Source organism: Rhinolophus sinicus, linkage group LG06, assembly GCF_036562045.2.
Source record: "Rhinolophus sinicus isolate RSC01 linkage group LG06, ASM3656204v1, whole genome shotgun sequence".
In the NCBI taxonomy this organism is placed as follows: Eukaryota; Metazoa; Chordata; class Mammalia; order Chiroptera; family Rhinolophidae; genus Rhinolophus; species Rhinolophus sinicus.
Genome location: NC_133756.1, coordinates 94,992,018 through 95,018,060, shown reverse-complemented (window position 1 = coordinate 95,018,060; position 26,043 = coordinate 94,992,018). Strand labels below are relative to the sequence as shown.

General features: G+C 37.0%; 1 protein-coding gene across 4 annotated transcripts in view; it reads right to left on the bottom strand.

The window, feature by feature from the left end:
* PDGFD (platelet derived growth factor D) overlaps positions 1–25,086 on the bottom strand; it is a 256,110-nt gene extending 231,024 nt beyond the window's left edge. Inside the window, exon 1 of one of the 4 annotated variants that reach the window (XM_019716793.2) lies at positions 24,536–25,086. In XM_019716793.2, the coding sequence (XP_019572352.1) occupies positions 24,536–24,659 (124 nt within the window). In that variant the 5' untranslated portion in view covers positions 24,660–25,086. The remainder of the gene's footprint in view (positions 1–24,535) is intronic. The other 3 variants (XM_019716792.2, XM_019716795.2, XM_019716794.2) reach the window with 3 other exon arrangements.
* Between the last annotated feature and the right edge of the window lie 957 nt (positions 25,087–26,043).

Below are 26,043 nucleotides of genomic sequence, written 5' to 3'. Positions count from 1 at the left end.
AGACAGGCCTGAGAGTGTATCTAGTCCAGTGTCCTCCTTTTGCATATGGGAAAAGTATCATATTATAGAATTTGCTAGAGGTCAAACAGCTTTGCAGTGGTTGTCCTCTGACAACAGGTCAGAGTTCCTTCTTTCCATTCTTTCTTTCACTAAACCAGCATTTCTCAAGTTCTGATCTACTGAACACTAGGTTCATTATACTAAATGGCCTGCACAAAATATTAACACTATTGTCTATTAAGTGTGTTTTTGACTTGTCTGTTGTTTAGAATTTTGGTAACAAAAAAGGATTTTTAAAAATTGGACCAACACAGAATTGCATCCTAAATGAATAAAATGCCCCTTATGACAGAGCAGAGAGTAAGAGAGGTTCAATCCTTGCCTTTCTGTAGGAGAAAGTGGTAATTAAACAAAAAGGTAACAAAGTGTGATGATTGGCACTAAAAAAAAAAAAAAAAAAAAAAAACCTCATGGCAACTGGAACTTTTTGAAAAACCCCAAATCATAAATATGTCTATAGACAAAAAATGTAGTGTTCTTTCTAGAATGAAAAACAAGTAAAGCATATGTGGTAAAATTTACCATTGGTAAAAGGAAAAGCTATAGTTCTCCAAAAAGCACTGAGCCTGTTTAATATTGCATACTTGATAAATTACACTCGATTTGATAAATCTCACTATGTTGCCACTGACCATCTTGGCACGTTGACTGGATCACTGATGGAAGCTGCTGGCTGACTTCCACATAACAAATTCTGTAATGATTGTGATCTTACACTGTACGTAACATTACTCTGCTAGCAATATACATCACCTTTTTGTACCTTCTGACTTACTGAATGTCTGGAATTCTGTTTGCCATTCCTGCCCTTCCCAACAGGCCCACTTAACAACCAGCTCAAGCTGCCTTCTGCCGCTATTGCTGACTTGTACCTGCCAAACCCACAGCCACCCTCCTTCAGAGGCAGAGCACCTCCTCTGCAGGGAATTCCCAGCGCTCTTCCATTGCTTATGTGCAAGTCTGTCTCCCAGAAGAAAATGAGCTCCTGGAAGCAGAAACCATACCCACTCACCTTTATCCCATGCTTACTAGACTGCAGGTCTCCCACAACCTGGCCTATGTTATAGAGATATATATTTTGCACACATTTCCTTGTTAAGAACAAATGATATAAATTCATAATTTGCAACAGTGAATGTAATGTAATAATTCTGTGTTAAAGAAAAAAATGAAATGATGTATATTCCTCCTCAAGTTACCATATTTATTGAATAGAGAGAAAATAGCAGATTCTAATTTATACATAACTTTTTTTTATTTAAAAAAAAAACCCAAACACTTCTAAGAAAATCCAATAAGGAAATCTACATCTACAAAGCAGTTGTTTTAGAAATAAATTTGCATTACAAAAGGTATAACTGTATAGCTCTCTTAAATAGCAAAATCTCTGGTTTGATTGATTTTGTTTTCCGGTTTTTAAAATGCTTTGAATCTCCAATTGGATTAAATAAGTTTGTTTGTTTCCTCTCAGCCCTATGTGTATTATCAAGAATGTAGCTGGGCCCAAAAGTGATATAAACTTACATATATACATATATATATATATATATATATATATATATATATATATATATATATTTTTTTTTTAATTCTTCTATTATTTGATTATGGGGAAACCTAAATTAATAAAACATAAGTTCTCTAGTTCCTCACTACTAAACATGCGGTCGGCAAACACACAGCAGGAATATTACATAGAAGCTTGTAAGACACAGACTCCCAGGCCCACCACAGACCGGAATCTGCAGAATCTACATTTTCACATGCTCCCCAGGTTATTCACATGTCCAATGAATTCTGAGATGCACAACTTTAGTCCATGTACGTTTCCTTCTCTGTGGTCTGAATGTGTCACTTTCAAAGAAATAACTAAATATCTATAGTATTCAACATACAGTACAGTTACATTGTGCATTTTGTGGTCCTTTGAATTTTTTCAGAGTACTTTCAAATCTACACAATCCCTTTTGATTTGTTCTTATCTGCTCTAACAATACCACACACTTAATCGTGTTCTTTCCAGTTGACATATGACCCAGGGGAATTGTATAGTTAGTGAGAAAGTTGGTAATGAAGCATTGGACAGCTAATTACTAATGCAGGAATCTGATGTGCCATACCACATCCCCAGAGCATAATATATGGCGGGGGGAAAGGGGATATAACATATAATGGAACTAGTTTAAAAGTAAAACAAGTAAAAGTAACAGACAATAAATGGGAAAAGGTGAGCACCAGGTGACCCTGGAGAAATTACTATCTGGTAAGTAGAGAAAGAACAAGTTTATACGGATCTGAACTGACCCAGAAATAACTCTGGGGCAACAATCCAACCACAAACACTAAAGACTAACACAAGCGTTATATGTAGAAGTTATTCTTTTAAATGAGCAAAGGATAACCCAGTGATTTGTCACCAGAAACAACACAAACGTCATGTACATTGACATAATTGGAATCAATTGCATATTTCCTTGCTTATTAAAGAAAATTATCTTCCCTGAAAACCAGTGTTAACAATATACACAGTGACAAAGCTTTGGCATTTCGCCATGTCTTAATAAATAACTTTCTCTGAACAAAACAAAACCAAAAAGGCAAAAGAAATATCAGGATAGATAACTATCCAGGCTGGTGTGCAAATTAAATCCTAATTAAATCATTTGAGTATCAGAACAAATATGGCACAAAAGTGTAATGTCAATTAGCATTTTGTTTATCAGTCATTACCATAAAACAAAGAGCAATTATAACTATGTTACTTTAATAAGGTCATAATTAGAGTAAATTATTTTAGCACAAAACTCTGAGTCATAGCAAGATTCACATACTGGTATTCCAATAGAGGTGACATAAAACAGATTGAGTTCACTTAGTGCATGAAAAACCCTGTAAATTAAATAACCCTCTGTGTCAAAAAGTATACTTTTGAAAACATAAGGAAACATGCATAGGAAGGTTATTTCTCTTTTTTTTCCCCCAAGCCCCTAACGGAAGGAGTCCTCTAAGACTGTAACTTTGGAGACATTCTCTTCAGCCCTTTCCCTTTCTTCTCTTAGGAGCCTCACCCCTCAATGTAGATAACTCTAATGCCAAACTCTGGAGACTCTACATCTAACCACACCACCCTCTGCACCTCATACTGGCAACTGAACGTCCAAACCCAATCATCATTTCTATCTTCTAATTTCCTTATTGTTGTTACTGCCCTGACCCTTTCCCAGTTATCCAGGCAGTTGGAATTCTGTTCAGTGGTATCTAAACCCAATCAATTTCAATCTCTGTTTATTGATTTTACTGCTGAAAACTCTCCCTTTCTTTCTATTCTCAGGGCTAAGCTGTATGTAGGCCTTGGTGATGTCTCACTTGGGCCATGTTAATGGCTTCCTATGTGGTTCTCACTCATTCTCCAATTCATTTTAAAATGGCTGCTGAGAAGCAAAGGGCCTCCATGGCCTGGTCCCACCTGACCCTTAGTTGCTTCTCTCTCTCTCCTCTCCTCAACATACTGCTGCTCCCTGATGTTCCTCCTTGTTTCCTAGACAAGACATACCTCTGCATCTCTCCATAGTCTAGTTTCTCAGCCTGTAATACTCTCCCCAAATTCAGCTCTTAAAAAGGTTCTCATTTGTAGTGGGTTGAACAGTGCTCCCCACCCCCCCACCCCCCAAAAAATAGATATGTCTACACTGAAATTTGTGAATAGTACCTTAGGTAGCAAAACATGTGATGAAGTTTGGGATCTTCAGAAGAGAAGCTTATCCTGAATTACCCCTGTGAGTCCAACATTTGATCTCAAGTATCTTTATAAAAGAGAGCCAAGGGATAGCTGACACACAGAGAAGGGGACGGCAATGTGACCTTGGAGACAGAGAGGGGAGTGATGCAGCCAAAGCCAGGAAAGCCAACAGCCAAGAGAAGGTGTAGCACAGATTCTCCCCTAGAGCCTCTGTAGCGTGTGCCGCCCTGAAGACATCTTGATTTTGGACTTGTGACCTCCAGAACTGTGACAGAATAAAGTTCTATTGTTTTAAGCCACCAAGGCTATGATACAGCAGCCCTAGGAAACTAATATAACATCTTTATAGTTTAGTTTAAATGCCATTTTCAGTTCCATAAAAAGATTCCTGACTCTCTGGGTTTGGTGACTCTCCCTAGTTAAAATTGTTCCAGCATCTAGCTTTAACATTTACCATATTAATTAACACTACCACATAAATGACACAACATATATTTATATCTTGTATGAGCATATTTATAAGACGTGTAATGTATACATCTGAACATATAAATGTGTATGTGTGTGTGCCTATACATATATATGTAAAATATTATCATGCATCTGGGTGTAGGTGTGTGTGTGTGTGTGGATATACACATAATCTATCTCTGCACAGATGATTTAATTGGTTTTTTAAATCTCCATCTTATCTACCTAGCACAGTGCCTTACTAACAACAGATGTTCAGTAAACACTTGTCAAATAAATCAATGAGTATTCAAGTCTTCTGTGAGTTCTCTTATCATCAATGTCCAAGTTCTTGATGTAGTTAAATGAGTTTGAGATGTGACTGATCATATTTTAGAAAAACCTAAGGCCCTAAAACTTCTTTGTGAGTAGAGCAAGGGAGGGGGTTTCAGAAAGTGATGGCCATTTCTTTAAATTCCTCTAGAAAATGCAGACTGTTCTTATGTCACCCTCATATGGCCAATGCCTTCTGTGGGATTCAACATTCTGATGCATCAAGGAGCAATAACATTGGCCTTGGTACACTGCATGCCCATTACAGTTTCAAACCTGCTATCAGGGTGTCCTAAGTGAGGCCAGAAAATCCTTCCTACAGGGATGCTTCCAGAAAGAGAGCTATTCTCTGAAAGCAATGTGCCTCGGGCTTCCTCTCTGGTACTGGGATAACACTGCTCTCACAGCTCCCTGAAAGATGATGGCTTCAATTTTAGGGAGTGCTAGAGGTTTTCCTTATAGTGCTTATTTCAAGAATAGAATTTGATTAAAATTAATATTCTGTAAGGAAAGTGAATTACATTCTCTACTAAAGATGCTGTTTTAAAAGTTCTGCTGTATTTTTATAAGCATTTTTTTTTTAATAGGAGGCTGTAACTTTCTCTTAGGTATAAAGAATAGCTCCAGATCAGGAATTGTTTGGTGGGGCTGTATTAGAAAATCATTCATTAGATCGTTAAGATTTATACTAAAACCAATATCTATGTCTAGCACACACATTTCTGAACATGCTGGAGGGGAGCAAACATGAATTAGAAAGGATTTGTGAGCCAATGTTCATAGAAAAAAGAAGACACCCCATCCTTCTTGGATTCTTATTTGGTTTTGGCCTCCATGAAAATACAAAACCTGGCAGCTGACTGACTATAGGTTGGGTTTAACCTCGCTATTTCTATCCTTGTAGTCATCGTTGACTGTTTTTTTGGTTTTAAGAATTTTATTTTTTATTAGTTTCAGGTGTACAAAACAATGTAATAGTTAGGCATTTATAAAAATTTTGTAGGGTATTTGATGGACACTTTCTTATTAGGGAGACGACTTCATGGACGGTATAGATGCCTGACCACTGCAGTGTACAGCTGAAGCTGAAGCTGAATGAAAACGAATTTCAACTATAATTTTATATATATATATATATATATATATATATATATATACACACATACACACATACACACACACACACACACACACACACACACACACACATAGTCACAGGATCATTTACATTTTATGGCAACTCAAAGCTCTTTGGGGACGAGGTCTTGGGGAACCACCCCGGGCTGGTTCGGGGATGGAGGCTCCCCACTCAGTGCTCCCTCCACCTGTTCAGCTCACAGCCATACAGCCATTACTCTGGTGTATAAAATCTACTGGCCTCAAGAGTCTCCCCACCAAGCAGTGGAGAATGCTGTCTCTCTTACTACAGTATCTCCTGCAGCTCAAGTGCCTAACACGTAGTAGATATTCAGTAGACGACTGATGAATCAAGCAAAACTCACTCCTAAAGTGCTGCTTAAAAACCAGTAAAGAATTTGCATTTTTTTCCTTTGGTCACATTATAAAACTGAGTTGTCTACTTTTAAAATCCCATTAAGATTATTTCAGGCAGCTTAAGATTCGGTCCTTTTTCTTGAGACTAGTTTGTATTTGCATACATATTGCTTTTAGACTTTAAAGAAAGCTTTGACTGGCAACTCAGAAATAGGTTTCATTCTGACTTCCAGCTTTATTTAGATTCATGTTTTTATATACAAAAAAACAGATTGCTAAAAAGTCAAGCCTCTCCTAAATAGGCTGCAAACTGGCTTGATCTACAACTTTGGCTTGAATATACTCCAGTAAGCTGAACACTGAAGGTTAAGATTATAAATAAATAAAAACCAAAAAAACAAAACAAACAAAAAAAAAAAGGAAGAGCCACAAATTCTCAATTCTTATCCCTACTTTTTAGTTCAAACTTCTAATATATATATATATATATATATATATATATATATATATATATATATAGTCATTATATTTACCATGAAAAAATCCAAAGCCAACACAACTTTTGAGAGAAAGTTAGATATGTTGATGATAAACCCAATAAAGTGTTGCTGAAGCCACCTTTTTTTCTGAGATTGGCAATTGTCATTTCTAACAAGAGACAGGAAGCATCAGTGATACTATAGAAAGAGCAACAGACGAGCAGTCTGAAAACCTGTATTTGAATCTTGACCCTGTCATGATCCACTGTGTGACTTTAAGCAAGTAAGTGCATGGCTCTGTGCCACGTTGTCATCACCATACAGCAAGAAGATGGCCCACGTTACCTCAAAGATGCCTTCCAGTGCTAAAATGTAATGGTCTACGAAGTCATCATATAAACATACTATAGACATAGTTGTTACTACCACTTGTAATTAGGTGCAACTTTTATCATTTAAGGCATATTCCGAAAAAATGATGAAACATGAAAAAAGAAAAAAAAACCCCGATAAACAACTTAATGCAGAAGCATCTACATACCTTATCGTGTATGAGGTGCTGTTTCCCAACACTGGGCTAACAGCTTTACATACAGTAACAATTTAATCTTCTCATTCACATGATGATGTAGGTGTTTTTGTTTTGTTTTTTGCTTTTAATCTCCAGGGTTGAGTAATTTCCCAAGAATACATAGCCACCAAGTGGTAGGGACTTCAGCTGAGGTCTTGTTACCCTTAATCATTATCATTGTTCCACACAGCCTCTCATCAGGCTAGATTTTCTTCTTATGTTAATGAATTTCATTAACCTCTGTTGGTATAAATTAGGAACTCTATTATACAATACATGCACCTCTTTAAGACATTATTTTTTTCTATACACACATTGGAAATCCTCTTGCCCAACATAGTTAAAACAGTACTGGATTGATCAATTTAAAATGCCTATTAAAATGGGGAGTTTTACATTTGATTTTAACTTAAAGTATATAAATGTGCATTCCTGTGACCAAGTTCTGACAAAGTACAAAGATCTTATTTATCTTTGAGTATGTCTCACACTAATAAAATTCTTTGTACTCTTTTCCTCATAAGCCATGTCCATAATTTATCCATAATTTCCAATTTCTCTGTCTTGAAAGTAGAGAAAAAGTTATAAGACACACATGAAGACATTTGCACATGGAGCCCTGCACGCTTTTTAGATTTTATTTTATTTTCACTCTTTGGAGAATAGTTCAGTTGTCTCACTTATACCTAACTTAACAAGTTTTTTAACAACTCACTATTAAAGATTGGAGAAAGTGTTCAGTTAAATATTTTGGAAACAAAACTTTTTTTTTTTACAGTCATATTTTCTTGTGTCACAGACTACTTAATTGAATCAAGTAATTACAATTAACACATACAACAGGAAGACATATGTTTGGGAACCAACTACAATAGATCCTTGGAATATATATATATCTCAATGGTGAAAGAGGAAATGCATACAAAGGAAGTAAAACAAGAGCATTGCAATCACCGATGGCATCAATCAGCCAGAATGTTTTAAATTAAGACTAGACTGTGTAGTTAATCCAGCTCTTAAGGTAACAGATCTCCTGCTGCATTAATTTGTTCATCTGTTACAGGATATTTTCACATATCTTCAGAGCAAATCTCAAATGACAAGATATATCCCTTAATACTAGGGAATGATCCAAATTATGTGGGGTCTGATGCTTATAAAATCTAGGATACTCTTTTTAAGAAAAAGAATACCAAATTATAAATCTAAAATTAGGTAATAGTACGGCCTTGGTAGGCAGTAAGTAACCTGAAGATAAGCTCTTCAGTGCTTCAAAACCAGTCCACCACTGCTACCCACAGACACTCTGGCTACAACTTTGAGCTTCACCTGAGTTGCACTCAGCTGATGTACATTCAGTCATTCAGCAAGCACTTACTGAGCACCTACTATATACCAGGTACTACTAGTCCAGGAGCCAGAGATACAACAAGAAATCAAACAGACATAGTCCGTGTCCTAATGGAGCTTAGATTCTTGGGAGAGGACAGAACATACACAAATAAAAATGAATGACATAATTTCAGGTAGAGAGACATGAGAATGGTGCACAGGACATACTAAAAGTTAATTGTTTTTAAAACCACTTCTTCATTGAAAACGGTAAGTGCCTTATGGATAAAGGTTTTCAATAACAATGGAGTCATGCTGTTTCCTGACACATACAGAGTTGTTGAAGAGATTCTGAGCTTATGAAGCAGTTCTTTCCTTAGAACAAGCCTTTCCAATCTGGGGTGTTTGTTTTGAAAACTAGATACACTGTGCTGAGGTCCTTCCTGGGAAGAGACATCAAAATGGGCAACTAAGGTTGAGCCCTTTACTAAAAGAAGAAATACATTTTAGAGCAATGAAAGTTTTACAGGGCATCACTGCATATGAGCTTCACACAGGAACATAATGCAATGAGATGTTTCCAAAGTCAGTTAAGGAGAAATAGGACACCCTTACAAGTAAGCTATTTTACTTAACAGAATGCTTTGGCTTGCTCAAATTCTAAGCAAACAAAAAGGCCATGCCAATAAAACCCAACCAAAATTTTGGTAGAAATATGTCACTTAGCAAAAGTAGAAATGATCTATATTTCTGTAATAATTTTTATTTATCATCAACTCAGGGCACAAAGTAAGTGGTAGATATGAGATATTAAAATGCAGAACGACAGCTTTCATAACATTTAAGTTTCCTAAAAATGCATGCTCCAAAATTATGCTGTCTAAGGCCTCTATGTTCAAGGAGATACAGGTTATTTAATGAAAATCTGTATCAAATATATCATAGGTTAGACCCCCTAAATACAAGGCAAGATTTTGTTTTTCACAAATCTTTTACTGATCAGCCAGAAAGAGTAATTTTAAAAAATAGTAAAGTGATAAGAGAGAATGTTATCATTATCAAAGTCAAATTAATCTGTAAATGAAAAGAAAAAACAAAGCTGGTTAAACACAGCTTTTTCCCATCCATAGCAGAGAAATGAAGTACCAGCTGCTGTTTTCATAAGAAGCTTCTCAAATATCAGAAATTTTGCACCTGGTATATAAATTCAGTAGCCTGGTTGACTGCAAGTTTATTAGATGATTGTAATTATTTTTTTAAAAGGGAATACATGACAGTAACCAGATACATCAACTGTATGAATGTTGATGTAATAAGAAAACAAAATATAAACCACATAAAACTTACACAATGCTGGGTAACATTAATCCCCCTGAAAAGTGACTTAGTCAATGTCAACACATTGCAGCAAAGAGCTAGAAAAATAGCTTTCATAAATAACATATTTTGTGTGTGTGTGTGTGTGTGTTGGAAAAAGACCAATGATAACTTGTGCTGGTCTAAATAAATGATTTTAAGATATTGTGCTGTCTAAATCGATAATGACTAGCCACATATAGCTACTGAGTATTTGAAATGTGTCTAGTTAGAAATAGGATGTGTTGTAAGTATAAAATGCATATCATATTTTGAAGACTCAATATGATAAAAAATATAAAAAGGAATCTCAATTTTTAAAATATTTCTTAAACATTGAAATATTTAGATACAGATTGGGTTAAATAAAATATATCATTAAAATTAATTTTATGCTATTCATTTTACTTTTTTATATGACTACTAAAAATTTTTAAATAACACTGGCTTGCATTATATCTCTCTTGGACAATGACGGCCTGGAGTGGCAAGAGTTGGGTCCAATTTCAGCTAAGAGAGCTGGACTCAGAAATTCAATTGTACTTCTCTGATTCTGTCCTAAACTCCAAATTTTCAATAATCCGAATATTTGCAAATATCTCATCCAGATATATCTCTTCTATGTTCCATCACCTAATATGTAATATCATTATTGTACTAATACATATCATATTACATCAGCATACTCTCTACAATAGTAAGTACTCTGTGCATGGTAGCTACTATCACACAATCATCACCTGCTCAATTAACAAAGTAATTAGCACATCACTTCAAACATTTTGCCCCAGAACCTATGTAGCATAGAAACATAGTGCACTTATAATAAAAGTTTGTGGAATAAAAAAATGAATAAATGTATGTGCCAAAAATGCATAAATGACACTTTTGGGTTAAGGGGAATTTTTAAGAATCAATGAAAATATAATGAAATAGTATCATTGCCTTTTTCATCATGTCAGGACTTAATCTTATCTGAAAAATAGATAAGATTTGGAGCCAGCATTTTCTAAATATTCTGATATGGAACTAGGGCAAAAGTAAGGCTTGTCTGATTGGAAAATTCTCAAAGACAGAGAGCTAAATGCACCGTTAAGCTGTCAATATAGATTTCCTGGCCAACAAAATTTTATAAATGGTTAGAAAGTTGAGCTGAATAAAATAGGCAGTTCCATCTTTCATATCAAAGACACTTTATTAGTTTTCTGTCCGTACTGTAACAAATTGTCACAAACTTACTAGCTTAAAAAAACGCACATTTATCCTCTTACACAGTTCTGGAGGCCAGAAGTCTGAAATCAACTCAATGAACCAAAATCAAGGTATTGGCAGGGTCAGGCTCTGGAGGAGAATCTGTGCCTTACTTCTTCTTCCAGTTTGGTGGCTGCTGGCATTCCTTGGCTTGTGGCCACATCATTCAAACCTCTGCCCCTGTGGTCACATTGCCCTCTCTTCTTGGGCCTGTATCAAATCTCCCTTTGTCTCTCTCCTATAACAACACTTGTGATTGTATCAGTGCCATCCAGATAATCCAAGACAATCTCTCCATCTCAAGATCCTTCGTTAAATCACTCTTGCAAAGTCTTTACCATATAAGGTAGCATTTAGAGGTGCCAGATTTAGAACATAAACTCTTTAAGGACCATTGCTCGACCTAAGACAGACCCCAATGCATAAATTTTCAATCTGCACTAAAGCATTCACTAAAAATGGTCATTTCTGTGTATCACTTTGCAATTTTTATTAAAACTGGATGTGCACAACCCAATTTTTTAATGCAGCAATTATCTGGCTAATGCCCACTCATTTCGCATCTTGATAGTGACTGAAGGTTTCATGTTCCTACACTTTCTAATGCTCATCACTCTGCCCCATGTCTCCTGAAAATCTCAGAAACTGCAGCATTCTAAGAGGATGACTTCTCACTTCTGATATCAGAATAATGTTTTGTCCCCAAAAGTAACTTATATTTGACAAACACATTCATGTGGCAAGTAATGAGGAGTCTCCAGGGACTTTCTGCAAGTCTGGAGGGGCCAACTAGCTGGCCGTGTGCTCAAAGGAAATTTGTCAGCCAGCGGCTGTGCATATGCAACTGTTGTTCAGAAAATGATTTTCAACTAACCAATGTTTCTAAATTGGATTTTCATGAATTTTACACATGAACACAAATTATATGTGTAAAGGGTACAAAGCAATAAAACAGTCATGTAAATTTTTTGACACATTTTAATTATATCTAAAATTTACTGAGATCCTATAGACCAGAAGAGTTGTATATTAATGACAGATTACCATTATCCTTAATTTTTTTCAATATATTTGTAAAATATAAAATTGCCCTAATTTAATTTACATTCCCGACCAAGAGAGGGAGTGAAACAAAGTGCATAAAGCTGTCTTTTTTCTACTGCCATCCAGTGATCAAATTATCATATTGCATATCTCATATTAAGAAGTTAAGTCATATTGGGTTAGTAAGTGAGCCCATATTTGCCTTTATGGTTCAGGAATATTTAGCCTAATATCTGAACACGCAAAAAAGAAAATCAAGAAAGTATAACTCACAGTGGCACAATTAATAGTTACTTTTCTGCTCAAATTTAATTAATATAATAATAAGAGTAATAACTAATAAGAGATTTGTCTTTTAATCTTAATAATATTGTGTTCACCAACAGCTTAACCGACATCATTTTTTTCTAAACTAAATATTAGGCTAGATGTTTTATGGTTATAATTTGGTCAATAGAACAGTCTTCAAAAAAATAAAAAACAACAACAACTAGGTAACATAATGGCAGCACTCAGATGATGCCACCTGTCCTACGTTTATTCATATATATATATATATATATATATATATATATATATATATATACATATGTATATAAATATATATTATCCTTTCAGCCAAAGTACAAGCTTTAACAGAGTAGAGACTGTGCCTTAGGCTTAACTGTTTCTGCCTCAGTGCTTCGTACAGAGCTTTGCATGTAGTCAGTACTCAATAAATATTTGTTGAAAGAATGAGTAGTGTTTATGTTTATTGCAGTTGCGTTTGGTGAAAAGTACACTGAACTTTAGTAAACTGAAGAACTGAATCAAAACAATATAAGGCTACACTGGCTCTTCCAGGGGTATTTAAATAATCTCCCCATCCACTGAACTTAAACTAAATTCCAAATAGCTCTCACTCCATTCTCTTGCTTTAAAATTAACAACTATGTAAAAATCTTGTAATTCCATGTTTACCAACTTCATCAGTGGATTTTTAGTTTTAATAGGAAATGTACACTTTTTTGTTGCATTCAATAGCATATCTCTCATTTAATCCTCAATAAAATAACATAGGTGTGAACATGTTCTTTCTATATAAATAAACCTTTAAACAGAATGGAGATGCATTAATCTTTCCTTTGCTTTTCATAATTAATTATCCAGATGCAACCTTAAGATTTGTTTCCTGACTCTTAATTTATTTTTACTTCTTTATTTTGAACTTTCATTAAGTAGCAGAAACTTTACATAAAAGTACTCAAATACTAATACTGGAAAGGAAAGGTATACCAAAAAGGATCCATTTTAGTCAGAGTATGTGTAGAGCTTTTGTCGAGAGGGGAAGGAAGACAGTTGAAAATTATCCACATTTCATTGATATTAGTCCAAAATTAACCCCAAAATGTCATGCTTGTGCCTAAGGCAGCAGTCTGAAAGTACCAGGTCTTACAATTAAGTTACCAAATTTGTTGCAACAAGGTTGCTAACCCTTTTTGATATAAGAGAGATTGTTCATTAAAAATTTGTACCAAGTGGACAAACAGTTCACCAAGTTTACTATTTGGAAGTGCTGAAAAGGTTGCATGAAAAAGTTAGATGACCTGAACTTTTCACCAACAATTCATGGCTCTTGCATCATGACAATCCACCAGCTCACACAGCACTGTCTGTGAGGGAGTTTTTAGCAAGTAAACAAATACCTGTATTGGAACACCTTCCTTACTCAACTGATCTGGCCCCCAATGACTTCTTTCTTTAATTAAAGATAAAGGAAATATTAAAAGGAAGGCATTTTGATGACATTCAGGACATCAAGGGTAATATGATGACAGCTCTGATGCTCATTGCAGAAAGAGTTCCAAAATTGCCTTGAAGGGTGGACTAGGCACTGGCATCAGTGCACAGCTTCCCAAGGGGAGTATTTTGAAGGTGACCATAATGATATTCAGCAATGAGGTATGTAGCACTTTTTCTAGGATGAGTTTGTGAACTTAATTGCCACATCTCATATTTGATGTAAATCAGTTCTTCTCTCTTACTTCTCTGCCTCTAGATTTTATCCACATGAATACTGCACAAGTTCCTAAAGCTTAAAGTGTCACAAATTAATTTTCTATTTCCATGACCTTCCCTTATGTGTTTTCCCTCTTCTGTACCTTATCCTATTCAATCAGATAAATAGCCACCTAGACGATTAACAGAAACCAAACAGTCAGCCTAGATTGAGAGTTTAAATATCCTTTGTCCCATTCATTTGCAGTCTGATAATGAGAGGGTTCATGTGGTCCAATGATCAGTCATAAAAAGAAGACACTGATTCTTCAAACCTCATCAAGCTTCTCTTTTGTTCCAGGCAATGAAATGGACAATGAGGATGCTCACCTGTATAAATACAGAGAGTATGCTCACATCAGCAGATGTCAGATGGATAAATGTATATCGTTATAGGCTTTACGAGGGAAATGTGGGAAAAATAAAGGCGTAGTCAGTTCTAAATGGGGCGCGTTGGGAGTTAGGAAAGCTACACAGGGTGGTGCAATTCCTGAAACCTGGTCAGTACCTACACTCAACGGTTCAATCAAAAACAATTAGGATGAGTCTGGAAGAACAATGACAACAAAATGATGAATACTATTTAAGAATTCCACATTGGATAAATACCCTAATATACATATATTTTTAAATAACTGTTTTACTCAGTGGTCTACTGAATTGAAGAGTTTACTTTAAATAACAGTGAGGTCTCAAGTAGTGAAGTAAAAAAGCAGGTGGAGAGCTCAGTAAAGAGGCAGAGGCAGTAAATGCAGATTTACAGGTCACTGGAACATAAATAGCAATTGACCCTTTGGAAAAAACTAAGATCCTCCAGATACTGTCAATGAGAAAGACTGAAGATAAGGCTAAGGCCAGAGACTTAGAAAACATACTAGTATTTCTAGGGCAGACAGGAAGATAAAGACCCAGCCAAGGAGGGAAAAAAATAAATAAAAGAGAACTTGACATAAGGAAAAAGAAATCTATGTGTGTGTTCAATGTTATATTTCTATAGTTATACATATCCTTCTATTATTTTAAATACTATAAGATTATATATGTATACATTTATATATATCTACTCCAAAAATGTTGCAGAACTTGGTAGGTGATAATATGGCATTATTTTTCTTTGAATGCTCTTTCTTTTTATATTCACAAGATCCCCCTTATATTTTAAGATCTTTCCTGATTCTTTCAGTATTCATAATGATTACAGGAAGAGAACAAAACATAAAATATACTTTTTAAGGCCGTCTCTAATCTTACTTCTCCAAAGAACCTAAAAAGAGTACTCAGTTGGTTCTGGCTTTATTTCTACCATCACTCAAACATGTCATTTAGGAGTAGTTAAGGCAAAGGAGGGGCAGTGCCAAGGCAAGGGAAGAGAATATTTCAAGGAAAGACCTGCCAATCACAGAGACGGCTATAAATCATAGTGACCTCACCCAGAACAGTTCAGTGGAGCAGTGAGGATGACTTTAAGTTGCAAAGGGTAAAAGAGAGAGGAACTGCAGACAGTGAGCCATCGTGAGACTGAAGAAGTTTGCATGGTGACAAAATGAAGAGAAACAGTAAAATTCCTTGTAGATGTTGTGAGAGGATGCAAAGAAATATGAACACATGTGTTGGGGGAGAGGATGAAGCCAATCAGAAAGGAAAGTTTAAGGACAGGAGAGCAGTACACTCTGTGGGTATAGGTCATGGGGTTGAGGGAGTAAGAAAGAGGTGGAATCGTGTATAGGAGAGAAATCGAGCACACCACCCACATACGCAACTGACTTATAAGAGCATTGCTGACTCTCTGATCCTGACACAGTTATTAATGATAATACTAGGTTTGCACTATTGATGTCGTTGTTGTTTTATCAACTACATCATTTGTTGAAGTAATAAACTGTGTTCAACTAAACCAGTTAGCAGATAAAGACAGATATAGACATAGACTATCTATCTATCTCTCTGTCTATCTATCTATCTATCTATCTATCTATCTATCTATCTATCTGTCATCTATCATCCATCTATCGAATCTATCATTAGATAAGCTGATATTAATGCAACTTATTCCATTTTATAATTATATAGTTGCTTTTATTTTCTAGCCAAAGAGCTAGAGTTTGCATTTGTCCATGTTGAATTTCATTTTTGTAGGATCAGCCCATCATTTTAACTTAAGAGAATGTGGATATTCTAATACAGCAATCAGCAAACTACAGTCTGCAGGCCCAATGCCTATTTTTGTAAATAATGTTTTATTAGAACAGAGCTATGCCCATTCATTTACGTAATTTCTATGGCTGCTTTCATGCTACAATGGCAGAGTTTAATATTTGCAACAGAGCACTTATGGCCTAAAAAGCCTAGATTATTTTCTATTTGGCCCTTCACAGAAAAAGTCAGACAACCTTGGCATCTAATCCAACCTCTTTACTGTTCTTTCCAGCTGAGATATGCAAATTTGGTAGATGTGTTCCCGTGTCTTCATTCAAGCTATTAAGAATTCTAAACCCAATAGTGTCTAATCCAAAATACTGATAGAAATCCCTGCTCACCTCCCTCTTGACTAAGACAAATCTATTAGTTGCCACTAAAAGAATGATAACAACTGTATATTATCATCCAGGCTACAATTATTCTTTTTCATAAGGTTGTCAAAGTGAGCATTGTAAATTTTCTGGTTCAAATCCATATATACTTAAGCTAACACCACTTCCAGTTTATGATCCTGGTAAACCTATCAAACATATATAATCTAAACTTCCTTTATGACTCAAGGACATCATTTAAAAAATCAACAACTTCACTGAGTTGTAATATAAGAATTCCCTGGTGACATAGGGAGATAGGTTGTGTCTTAGTGCTTCGGGGTGGCTATGACACAATACCGTAGATTGAATGGTTTGTAAACAACAGAAATGCATTTTTTACAGTTCTAGAATCCAAGATCAAGACGCCGGCATATTCAGTGTCTTTTCGCTGTATCCTCTGGTGTCTCTTTTACAAGGGCACTAATCGCATCCATGAGGACTCTAACCTCATGACCTAATCGATTCCCAAAGGCTCCACTTCCTAATATCGTCACATTGGGGATTATGAATTTTAATGTATGAATTTGGGAGGGGGGACACAAACATTCAGTTTATTGCAGATGGGAACTATTTTCACTGTATTGAATAAGAAGCCTAAGCCAGCTGTGCTTGCTTGTCTTATGAATGCTTTTCAAAGCTTGAAAATATAAAAGGAGGCAGGAAAACTACTAGCTGTCACTTCTCAATGCTAATAGTGTGATAACTGGAAACAGTCCTGTTCTCCGGTCTAACAGCATGCTCCTTTTCTGCTGTGGATATGGAAACCAAATAAGCAAGCGGGGTGAAACTGCATGGGAAGGAAAGGCAAATGGCCTTTTAATGTCTACCACATGGACTTTATGAACTCATTTACACACTTTGTGGCACTGATTTTGGCTTTTAAGTGAATTTGTTACATATTTATTAGTTCATTTAGTTGCACTTTACATAGCTGAGGTTCCAGAATAGCTAAATTCTATAAAAGTAGGCTGTTGCTAGATTGCTTACTAAATGTTTTAGTGAAATGTAAAACTTGTCAGCACCTTCTCACAATTGGGTCTGAATGACTTGTTTAAAACACAGCACGTTCATCCCAGGCTCAGGAGTCACACTCAGCAATTGGCACTGAGCTCCTTCAATCCAAAGGCATGCTGGATTTCAAATGCCCAAAATCAAGAAACCTAATAGATAAGGTTTCAAATCGTGTTTAGCTCACTTTTATAGGCAAAGCACTGCATCCAAAACTATGTCTTCATGACCACATTACAAAAAAGTGCTTAAGTAAAAAAATCTAAAATCTGAGCAAAGATCACTCCTAATAACGAAAGACAACTCATATGCCTTTTTCCCAGTTATACAAAAACCATTAACCTGCACAAGGCATAAATCACAAGAAAACACTGTGTTAATCTATCAGTGTTAAAGCTAATATATAGATGTCTGCATAGCAAGATGAAGAGCAAAGAAATGATGTATTATTATATGAATCATCAACGCTTGTAAAAAAAAAAAAAAGGTTTGCTTTACCCATTTAAAAAAAAAAAAGTCCTCAGAAGAAAATAGTTCTCCCTGTCTGTGCACATGTGCACTTTAATGCCTCACGGGCTTATTCCTTTATTTGACTTACATTTGGCCCTGAAATACTGTTTGGGGAGGCAGAACATTTTTGCTACAGCATTTGTCTTGGATTCTTTCCTTTTTGCTATCATACGTTATCCCTCTGTAGCTTTTTTGTCTAAACTGTCCTTATAAGAGTTAATGTAAAAATGTTCCCTTTTAAATTGCATTAATTCTGAAATGTAGAAGTTTGAAATAATTTAAAATATTGTCCAATACTAGACAGGTTACTTTCATGATTTACATTATCCAATGAGACTTCAGATACAGTTAATTCCTGATATCTGGTGTGCTGAGCTGCAGAGAGGTATCTAAGGTGAGGGGATTTCAGTGAAGTCCTGAGACACTGGGCACCTAATAGTTAGAGATTTGGGACTAGGAAAGTCAGGCATGTCCTCCACTATCATGTTAAATACGAAATAATTCTGTGCCCGTGTCCCACAGGCTTTGGAGTTATACAAAGACTGGTCTTGATCACAGCACTGGCCTGGCTGACTTCTCAGAAACACTAGCATTCAGTATTCAAACACAGACCAGGCCATATATTTTTCTAAATTAAATATTTCAATGGCTTCCCACTGCCCTCAGCATAAATGCCACACTCCCTTAACATTATTTCCCAAGCCTTTCACTGGTGGACACTTCCTTAACTATATATTCTCATCTTCAAATCTTGGCAAGTGCTGTTCTCCGCACTAGGAATCTTCCCCCTCCTTCCTCACTGCACCAACTTCTGAACTCCTACTCACCTTTTATTCCCCAGTTTAGACATCACTTCCGCCAGAAAGCCTGTCCAAATCCCCAAAATCTGCATTAAATACTTTTGTGAATTCCCATCTCGCTGTGAATTTCCTCTACTAAAGCACTTATCACAGTGCTTTCATGGCTTTTAAACTGAGGAATATATTTTACTTTCAAATAAAACTCTTAAACGATAAATTCAAATATGTGAAACAGAAATGTGGAGCTACGTGGAATTGTTCTGTTGAAGAATGGGTGGAGACTGAAACTACACACGTTTAGTCTTCCTGGTGCACCTGTGCTGCCTTCTGAGTTCCTTCTGGACAATCTTGGGACTCTCCAGAATGCATCTGAAAGACAACTACAATACACTGCAACCAAGTACTTATTTTTCAATATTGTCCATTGGACTATAGGCTCTCAGAAGACACAACCCATGTATGTTTCATTAATAATGTGTTTGATAACCGAGCATTTAGCACAGAAACTGGCAGAGAGTAGAGATGCAATAAAAGTTAAATGAATGAATTATAGTGACAGCAGGGGTCAGCAGCAGAGTTCAGGATAAAGAACCATTTGTCCTTTCATCTTTAGAAGACAGTCTAGATCAAGTAAAGAATGCCTTGAAAAGAAATAACCTTAAAGGAGGTCAGTAAGAGCAAACAATAGCTCATCGCAACCCTAAAGCCATCTTGATACTTTGTGAAGACCAATGCATTACTGAAATGACATGGCATAGGCGAGTTAGAAACATCCTACACCTGGTTTGCTTAAAAGTTGTTCCTAATTTAATACAAAGAAGAATTTTATTAAGATGTTCAGGAAGTGCCTTTTTAGGCTAATCAGATCATTTCAGCTGAGAAAGTTTAAGAGTAAGTTCCAGAAGGAATATGATTTGTATGACTTAACTCTCAAGGACAGTTATGTAAATATGCATATCATTCCAGACTCTTAGAATGATGGCATTTGACTTTCCATCGTAGGTTAAGTTCTCTGAGAGGACTTGTGCTCAGGAGTCCCGTGTAACAACATGCTTATGGCTGGTCATTAGAGATCAGTAACTCAGAAACTCTTGGGGACATTGCTCCATTGTTTGACCCTACTGTTCTGAAACAATAAAGTTTTGCTTTCATTTGCTGAAAGACAAAAATTACTGTCATTCAATGAACACAACGTGGTCATTACTGTAACAATCCAGTAGCACCTTCCATTACATAGTGTATGCGCACCTGGCTAAAACAGCCTCTTTAAAAGAACCTCCACAAAAAAATATAACCTACGGTGGAAAGTCAAAGCGATGTTTCCTTCAAGATATGTAATCTTTACTATGCTCTATAAGATTATGAGGCTTTAATACGCTTAGAGTTGAACAGAAATGTAAACACAGAACGCAACGTTTAGACACTAATCTGATTCCTTGCTTTCAGACATTTTACTTTGTATTGTTCTCTGTTTGGTCTCCTTCCCTTTAAGCTCTGATCTTGACACCAAAGTCAATGTGCTGTCATCAATGAGGACAATAAAAACCCACATTATTTAAGAAACAAGGTTGACGACTTAAAAATCTAATACCACAATTATGAAAATTGCAGGCCTATCACTAGATAATGATAATAGATGACTCAAGTACTGGCATATTAAACAATGAAACAGAACTAAATTCAGAATAACTTACCACAAACACTTGTACTTTCTGAAAGCAATAATAGGTCAAGAAAATGAAGAGTGATTCTGTATTCTTAACTCCCTAAACAGGAAGTTTTATCTAGTTTGATTTAAAAATAAGTAATACTGTCAGTTAATTGCTATCTTATACTTCTTGACCCATACTCTGAGCCTACTGTTGACTGCATACCAATTGTGGCCAGTTAATATAACAAAAGCATCACATTCATAGGCACTATGTAAGAATATGTGGGTGCTGTTGCCCAATGAAGATTTTTCTCTGTGCCAAGAGGTGGATCCAGAAGGAATATCAAAAGTAAACCAGTCTGAGAAAGAATAATAAATATAATCTAAGGAAGTATAAATATTCAATAATCCTTCTTAGCTCTAGAACCCAGTTTCCTCTTAGATACAGAGATCAAATTCAAGCACTCCTCCACTGGGTCCCTTTAGCCACTCTGCAGGTTCTGGGAAGGGCTCTACACATATCCCTTTTAATAACATTTTCTTTGCTCTAGTTTATTGTAAGAATACAGTATATAACACATATAACATACAAAAATATATATTAATTATGTTATTGGTAACGTTTCCAGTCAAGATTAGGCTATTAACAGTTAAGTTTTTGGGGAGTCAAAAATTATATGCAGATTTTTGCCTGACAGGGTTGACAACCCTAAACCCTATGTCTTCAGGGGTGAACTGCATAATGTAATGAAGAGCTCTGGAGGACCAGGAGACAGCAGCAGACCAACCTGGTATACTGGGTAGAAGACTATTATGTACCAGCCCTATCACTTTATTTCTGTGTCATTTCTTAGCTACTCCAGTGATCTGGAGCTATTAAGTATAGGTAGACTGAAAACAAGTTTTTGTTTGCTTGCTTGTTTTTGTATCAGGCTGGACAGGATCCTACACACCTCGTGCCCAGGATAGGATGCCTGTTTCTTTGTTCCTTTCCTAATCCCAGTATTAGATAGTAGCAACTAACAGGGTCAGCAGAGAGAAATCGATGGCACTCAAGTGTAAAGATACCTCCATCATCAGGTAATGATTTCTAAAACCCCTATTCAAGGCTCATGTCTAATTTTTTGTTGTGATTTCTTACCATTTGTAATCTGAGGGCCAGACTTCCTAAAGCCCGAAATTAACATTTAGAAACTTGAATCTTCTATCTTTCCCCTTATTATATTCCCTGTCCATGCTTCCCAAGCTTCTACCCTATTTTAATCTGACAGTCAAAAAAGCAAGAATATTGTCTTCTTTAATGAGCCATTAGGGAACTTGGGAGAGCAAGCTGAAAATGTCTGGAATCAGAACAGGGGTTTAATTTAGTAAGCTATTTTTTCTTGTCGGCTTAACTGTTACCATTAAGATTTTCCAGACAATGTCTAGACTTCTTCAAAGACTCTTTATTTTCACTCCCTTACCAAAACCCTGTGGCAATGTTTCTCAACCTTTTTTCATTATTGCCAATTCGCACTTAAGACTTTTTTCCCTAATCTTGTCCCCTTCCTATGAATTATTAACACCACAGATATACTCTTCATTTGTTTATACATGCCGGCCCTTTGGAGGACCACGAACCATTGTAACGTCTAAGATTTTTTTCACCTCCTAAGATCCAATTTCTCCCTTTGGGGGCAATACTGCCTCTCTTTGAGAATGCATGCTCTCTCACACTTAAAAATAAGCTGCATTATGAAAATTCCCCAAACTAATAAAAACACATTATGAGTGCTAATTCCTTTTTACTCTGTATATAACAATTTTCTTTTAATCCCAGTAACTTTTCTTCTTTCGTAGTCTTCTTTATAGATGAGATTGACATTGAAAAAAGTATTGAACAATCTGAACTAATCAAAGTGAGTGTGTGTGTGTGTGTGTGTGTGTGTGTGTGTACTGTGACAGTAACTGCAAAACAGCTTTAGCTAAAATATGAAGAAATAAATCCAGGGTAGTTTTCAAAATTTTGATAAAACAAATCATTTCTCATATAGACTAGACTGACGTACAGAGTTTCAGCAATGAAAAATAGAATGAGATTACTCTTTTCAAAAAAAATATTATAAGCTGCATGACTTGGTTTTAGTAGGAGCCTTGAGTAAATTGGCAATGGTTACATACTTTTCATATTCTGTCCTTGAATTCTTGTAACTGATACCGAGAGGCTAAGGATTACAAAATTATGGCTATGAAGTCATGCAAATTATAAATGGCATTTTCCTCTATGCAGCTGAAAGGGCATATAAAGTGCAAACATTAACAAATGCAAAAACTCAGCTAGGAGAAGACTATTCCCAATGGAAATATTAATGAGTAAAACAAAACTATGAAAGTTTGGTCTTCAACCTAAACCTTTTTTCTTAAGTTTAATAAGAAAATTTTGTGCTTTAAGTTGGATAGTCATCAAAAAGTCACTGCTAGCATATTTTAGATAAAACACTGTGATAAAGTAACTCTTGAGATATTGGGGGTGGGGGGAGTGTCTTCTGGCCAGGAGTTTGACTCTATGGCTTTCCTGTACCCTCTCACACACCTACACCACTTGAGACGACTTCAGCACACTAAAATCCATAGTCTACTTGTCATCAGAAAATGTAAAAACGCTGTTTGTTTGTTTGTTTGTTTGTTCAAAAGCCGTTCAGTGAAGTCCAAATGAAGGACATGCCAAGAGATAAACTAATAAGGGAGTAAGATGGTTAATATGAATTTACCAGAAAACAGTCACGTGTTGCCAGCTCAAACAGTGAAGCCATTAAAAATAGCTTGGTGATCTCCTTAGGGGATGTGTTGGAACTTGAAGGAAGAGAAAGATATTGATGAAGGAAAAATAAAAACCTAGGGGTCAGTTCAGGTAGATGGCAGAAACAGTTGCAAAGTACTGGCAACATCAGCTGTAGTTGAGAATTGATGAATAAATCAACTTCAGATCTTGGTGGAGTCCCAGAAAGTAAATAAACTCAATTAAAGTCTCTGGGAGCCAATGACTCAGGTGTCCTACAGCGTAAAGGAAAATAAATAAACAAGCCTGCTTGGGACCTTACTTAGGATCGCTGTTTAAAGAGCATTTTGCTTTTTGCAAATAGTTAGAAAAACTTCTGTGCAAAGAAACTAACAGCAGACGCTCGGCACCCCTGTGATAGAGGAAACCCCAAAACCCCTGCTCTGCCAGACTGAGTTTTTGAGCTACCCCAATGGAAAAGTTTCTCTGGGGGCAGAAAGGACAGAATGCTGCCCACTGCTATCTCCTCAAAATAAATAGTATATTAAAACGTTGTCATTCTGTTCCAGATATGACTACAAGACTGAAACACATCATTCCCTTCCCCATTGAAAAAATGAAAATAAATCACGCAGAGAAAGTAACTCTTTCGTCCCTTCACCTATCATAAATGCATCATCTCTCCGAGTTTTAAGTCCAAAAGGTTAAGAGCTTGACCGATGGGCGGCGCAGTCTGCAACTTTCGGCAACTTTGTAGTCCTGGTATCAGTGACTATAAGACTCCAAAATGACTTCCCTAGGGTGTAGGGAGATGAGTCACCTGACCCATTCGATCCCCATCAGCACACATCTCACAGCCCTCCGTCCCATTCCCGGAGAAGGGGCTCTCTCAAGACTGGGGACAGGCACGAACCCCTCAACCCCCTCCACCACAACGCATTCACCAGGGTTTATATGAAAGATTTTGAGAGAGAAAGAGAGAGAGAGAGAGAGAGAGAGAGAGAGAGAGAGAGAGAGAGAGAGAGAGAACAAGAACAAAAAAAAAAAGTGATTTTTTTAAATTAAAAAAATAAAATCTGAGTCTCTTACCATCTCGCCTGAGGTTGGCGTTGCGCAAAGCTTTGATGGGTGCGCTCTGCGGAGCTGCCGAAGTGTCCCGATAGCTGCAAAAGTTTGCGCAAACTAGAGTGTAGACGAGGATGAGCCGGTGCATTGGGATCAGCGACCTAGGAACTGCGTCGCTCCAAGAAAAATCCGGGAGAAGCTCCCGGGACCGACGCCGCGCCGCGCTCTTGCCGCCTGCGCTCACCCAGCGGTTGCCCGGGCCGTTGTGTTAATCGCCGAGCTGTCCCCAAACTTCCTGCATGCTGAACTTTCGGAGCGCGTGTGGGTGCCGCACTTCCTTGTGGTGCTGAGAGTTGATAAATGGTGACGGGACAAACAACAGGTTGACGTTTGTTCGCCCCCTCCGGTGGCCAACAACTGCAACACAGGCTGCAGGGGGTGGGCGGCGCAGCGTCCCAGGGCCGCGGAGCGGAGCAGCGGCGTCCTCCGCCCAGCCGCTGCAGCCCCTGAGCTGTGCGCACTTGGGCTCACTCAGCAGCCACAGGAGCACTCGCGCTTCCCAGGCTGGGCCCAAACCCGCTCCGCAACTGAGCATGCCCAGTTTGACAGTGGGCCAGGACTCTCCTTACCACCCAGGGCTTAACCCTAAACGTTAGAGCAGAAAAGAGCAGAGAACAAGGTGGCCGGGAGGAAATGGGAGAAGGTAGAAAACCAGTTCTTCTCCAGGGATGACTCACAAGACATAGCTCATGTCTGGGTGATAGAGTTTGGGAGGGGGCTGGAGTGGAAGTGTTTAATTTGCAATAACCAAGATCGGATTCTACTTAATCAAGATTTCACTCTGAAAAAGTGGAAAAATGCAGTCGCAGACAAGCTGGATTCTGCGCTTTCCTCTGAGTTCCAGTCGATATGACCTTAGCTGAGTCAAAGTTAATTTCTCAGGGGGGAAATCATCCAGTCTTTCTTAGCTCACAGGGCTCTAGTTGTCATGCGCCCATGTGGTGAAATGTACAATAAATCATCAAGGCTGTTTTTATATACCCCACCCCACCCTCTGCACAGTAGAAAGGGCTAGAGAGCTGCGTGGGGTTGAGGGGGATACAGACTGGCAAGGTGAAGTTGAGAAAAAACATTGTGTTCTTTGTTCATGGTCCATAGGAAAAGGCCCTGAACATCCTGGCCTTTGGGTTTCCCTACTACAGAGTATCTGGGAGCTCTGAGGTTCAAAGGAACTGCCTCTGGAATCCAGGAATTTCTATAACATGCTTCTAACTCCCTGGGTAGGGGGAAGTATATTTGCAACAGGAGTGGGTCTAGACTCTGCTGCTCATTAGCTTTGTCACCTTGAGTGAATCATTTGACCTCTTGAGCCTCAATTTCTTATAATAGAATACAAGCAATTCTTAGCTTGTATGGCTGTAGTTATAATTATATGAAATAATTTTAGTATATTACTTTGTAGCTGAATTCAAGTCCAAATTTACATAATTTCTCAGCTGCTCACCTATTAGATCTAAAAGAGACATTTTCCA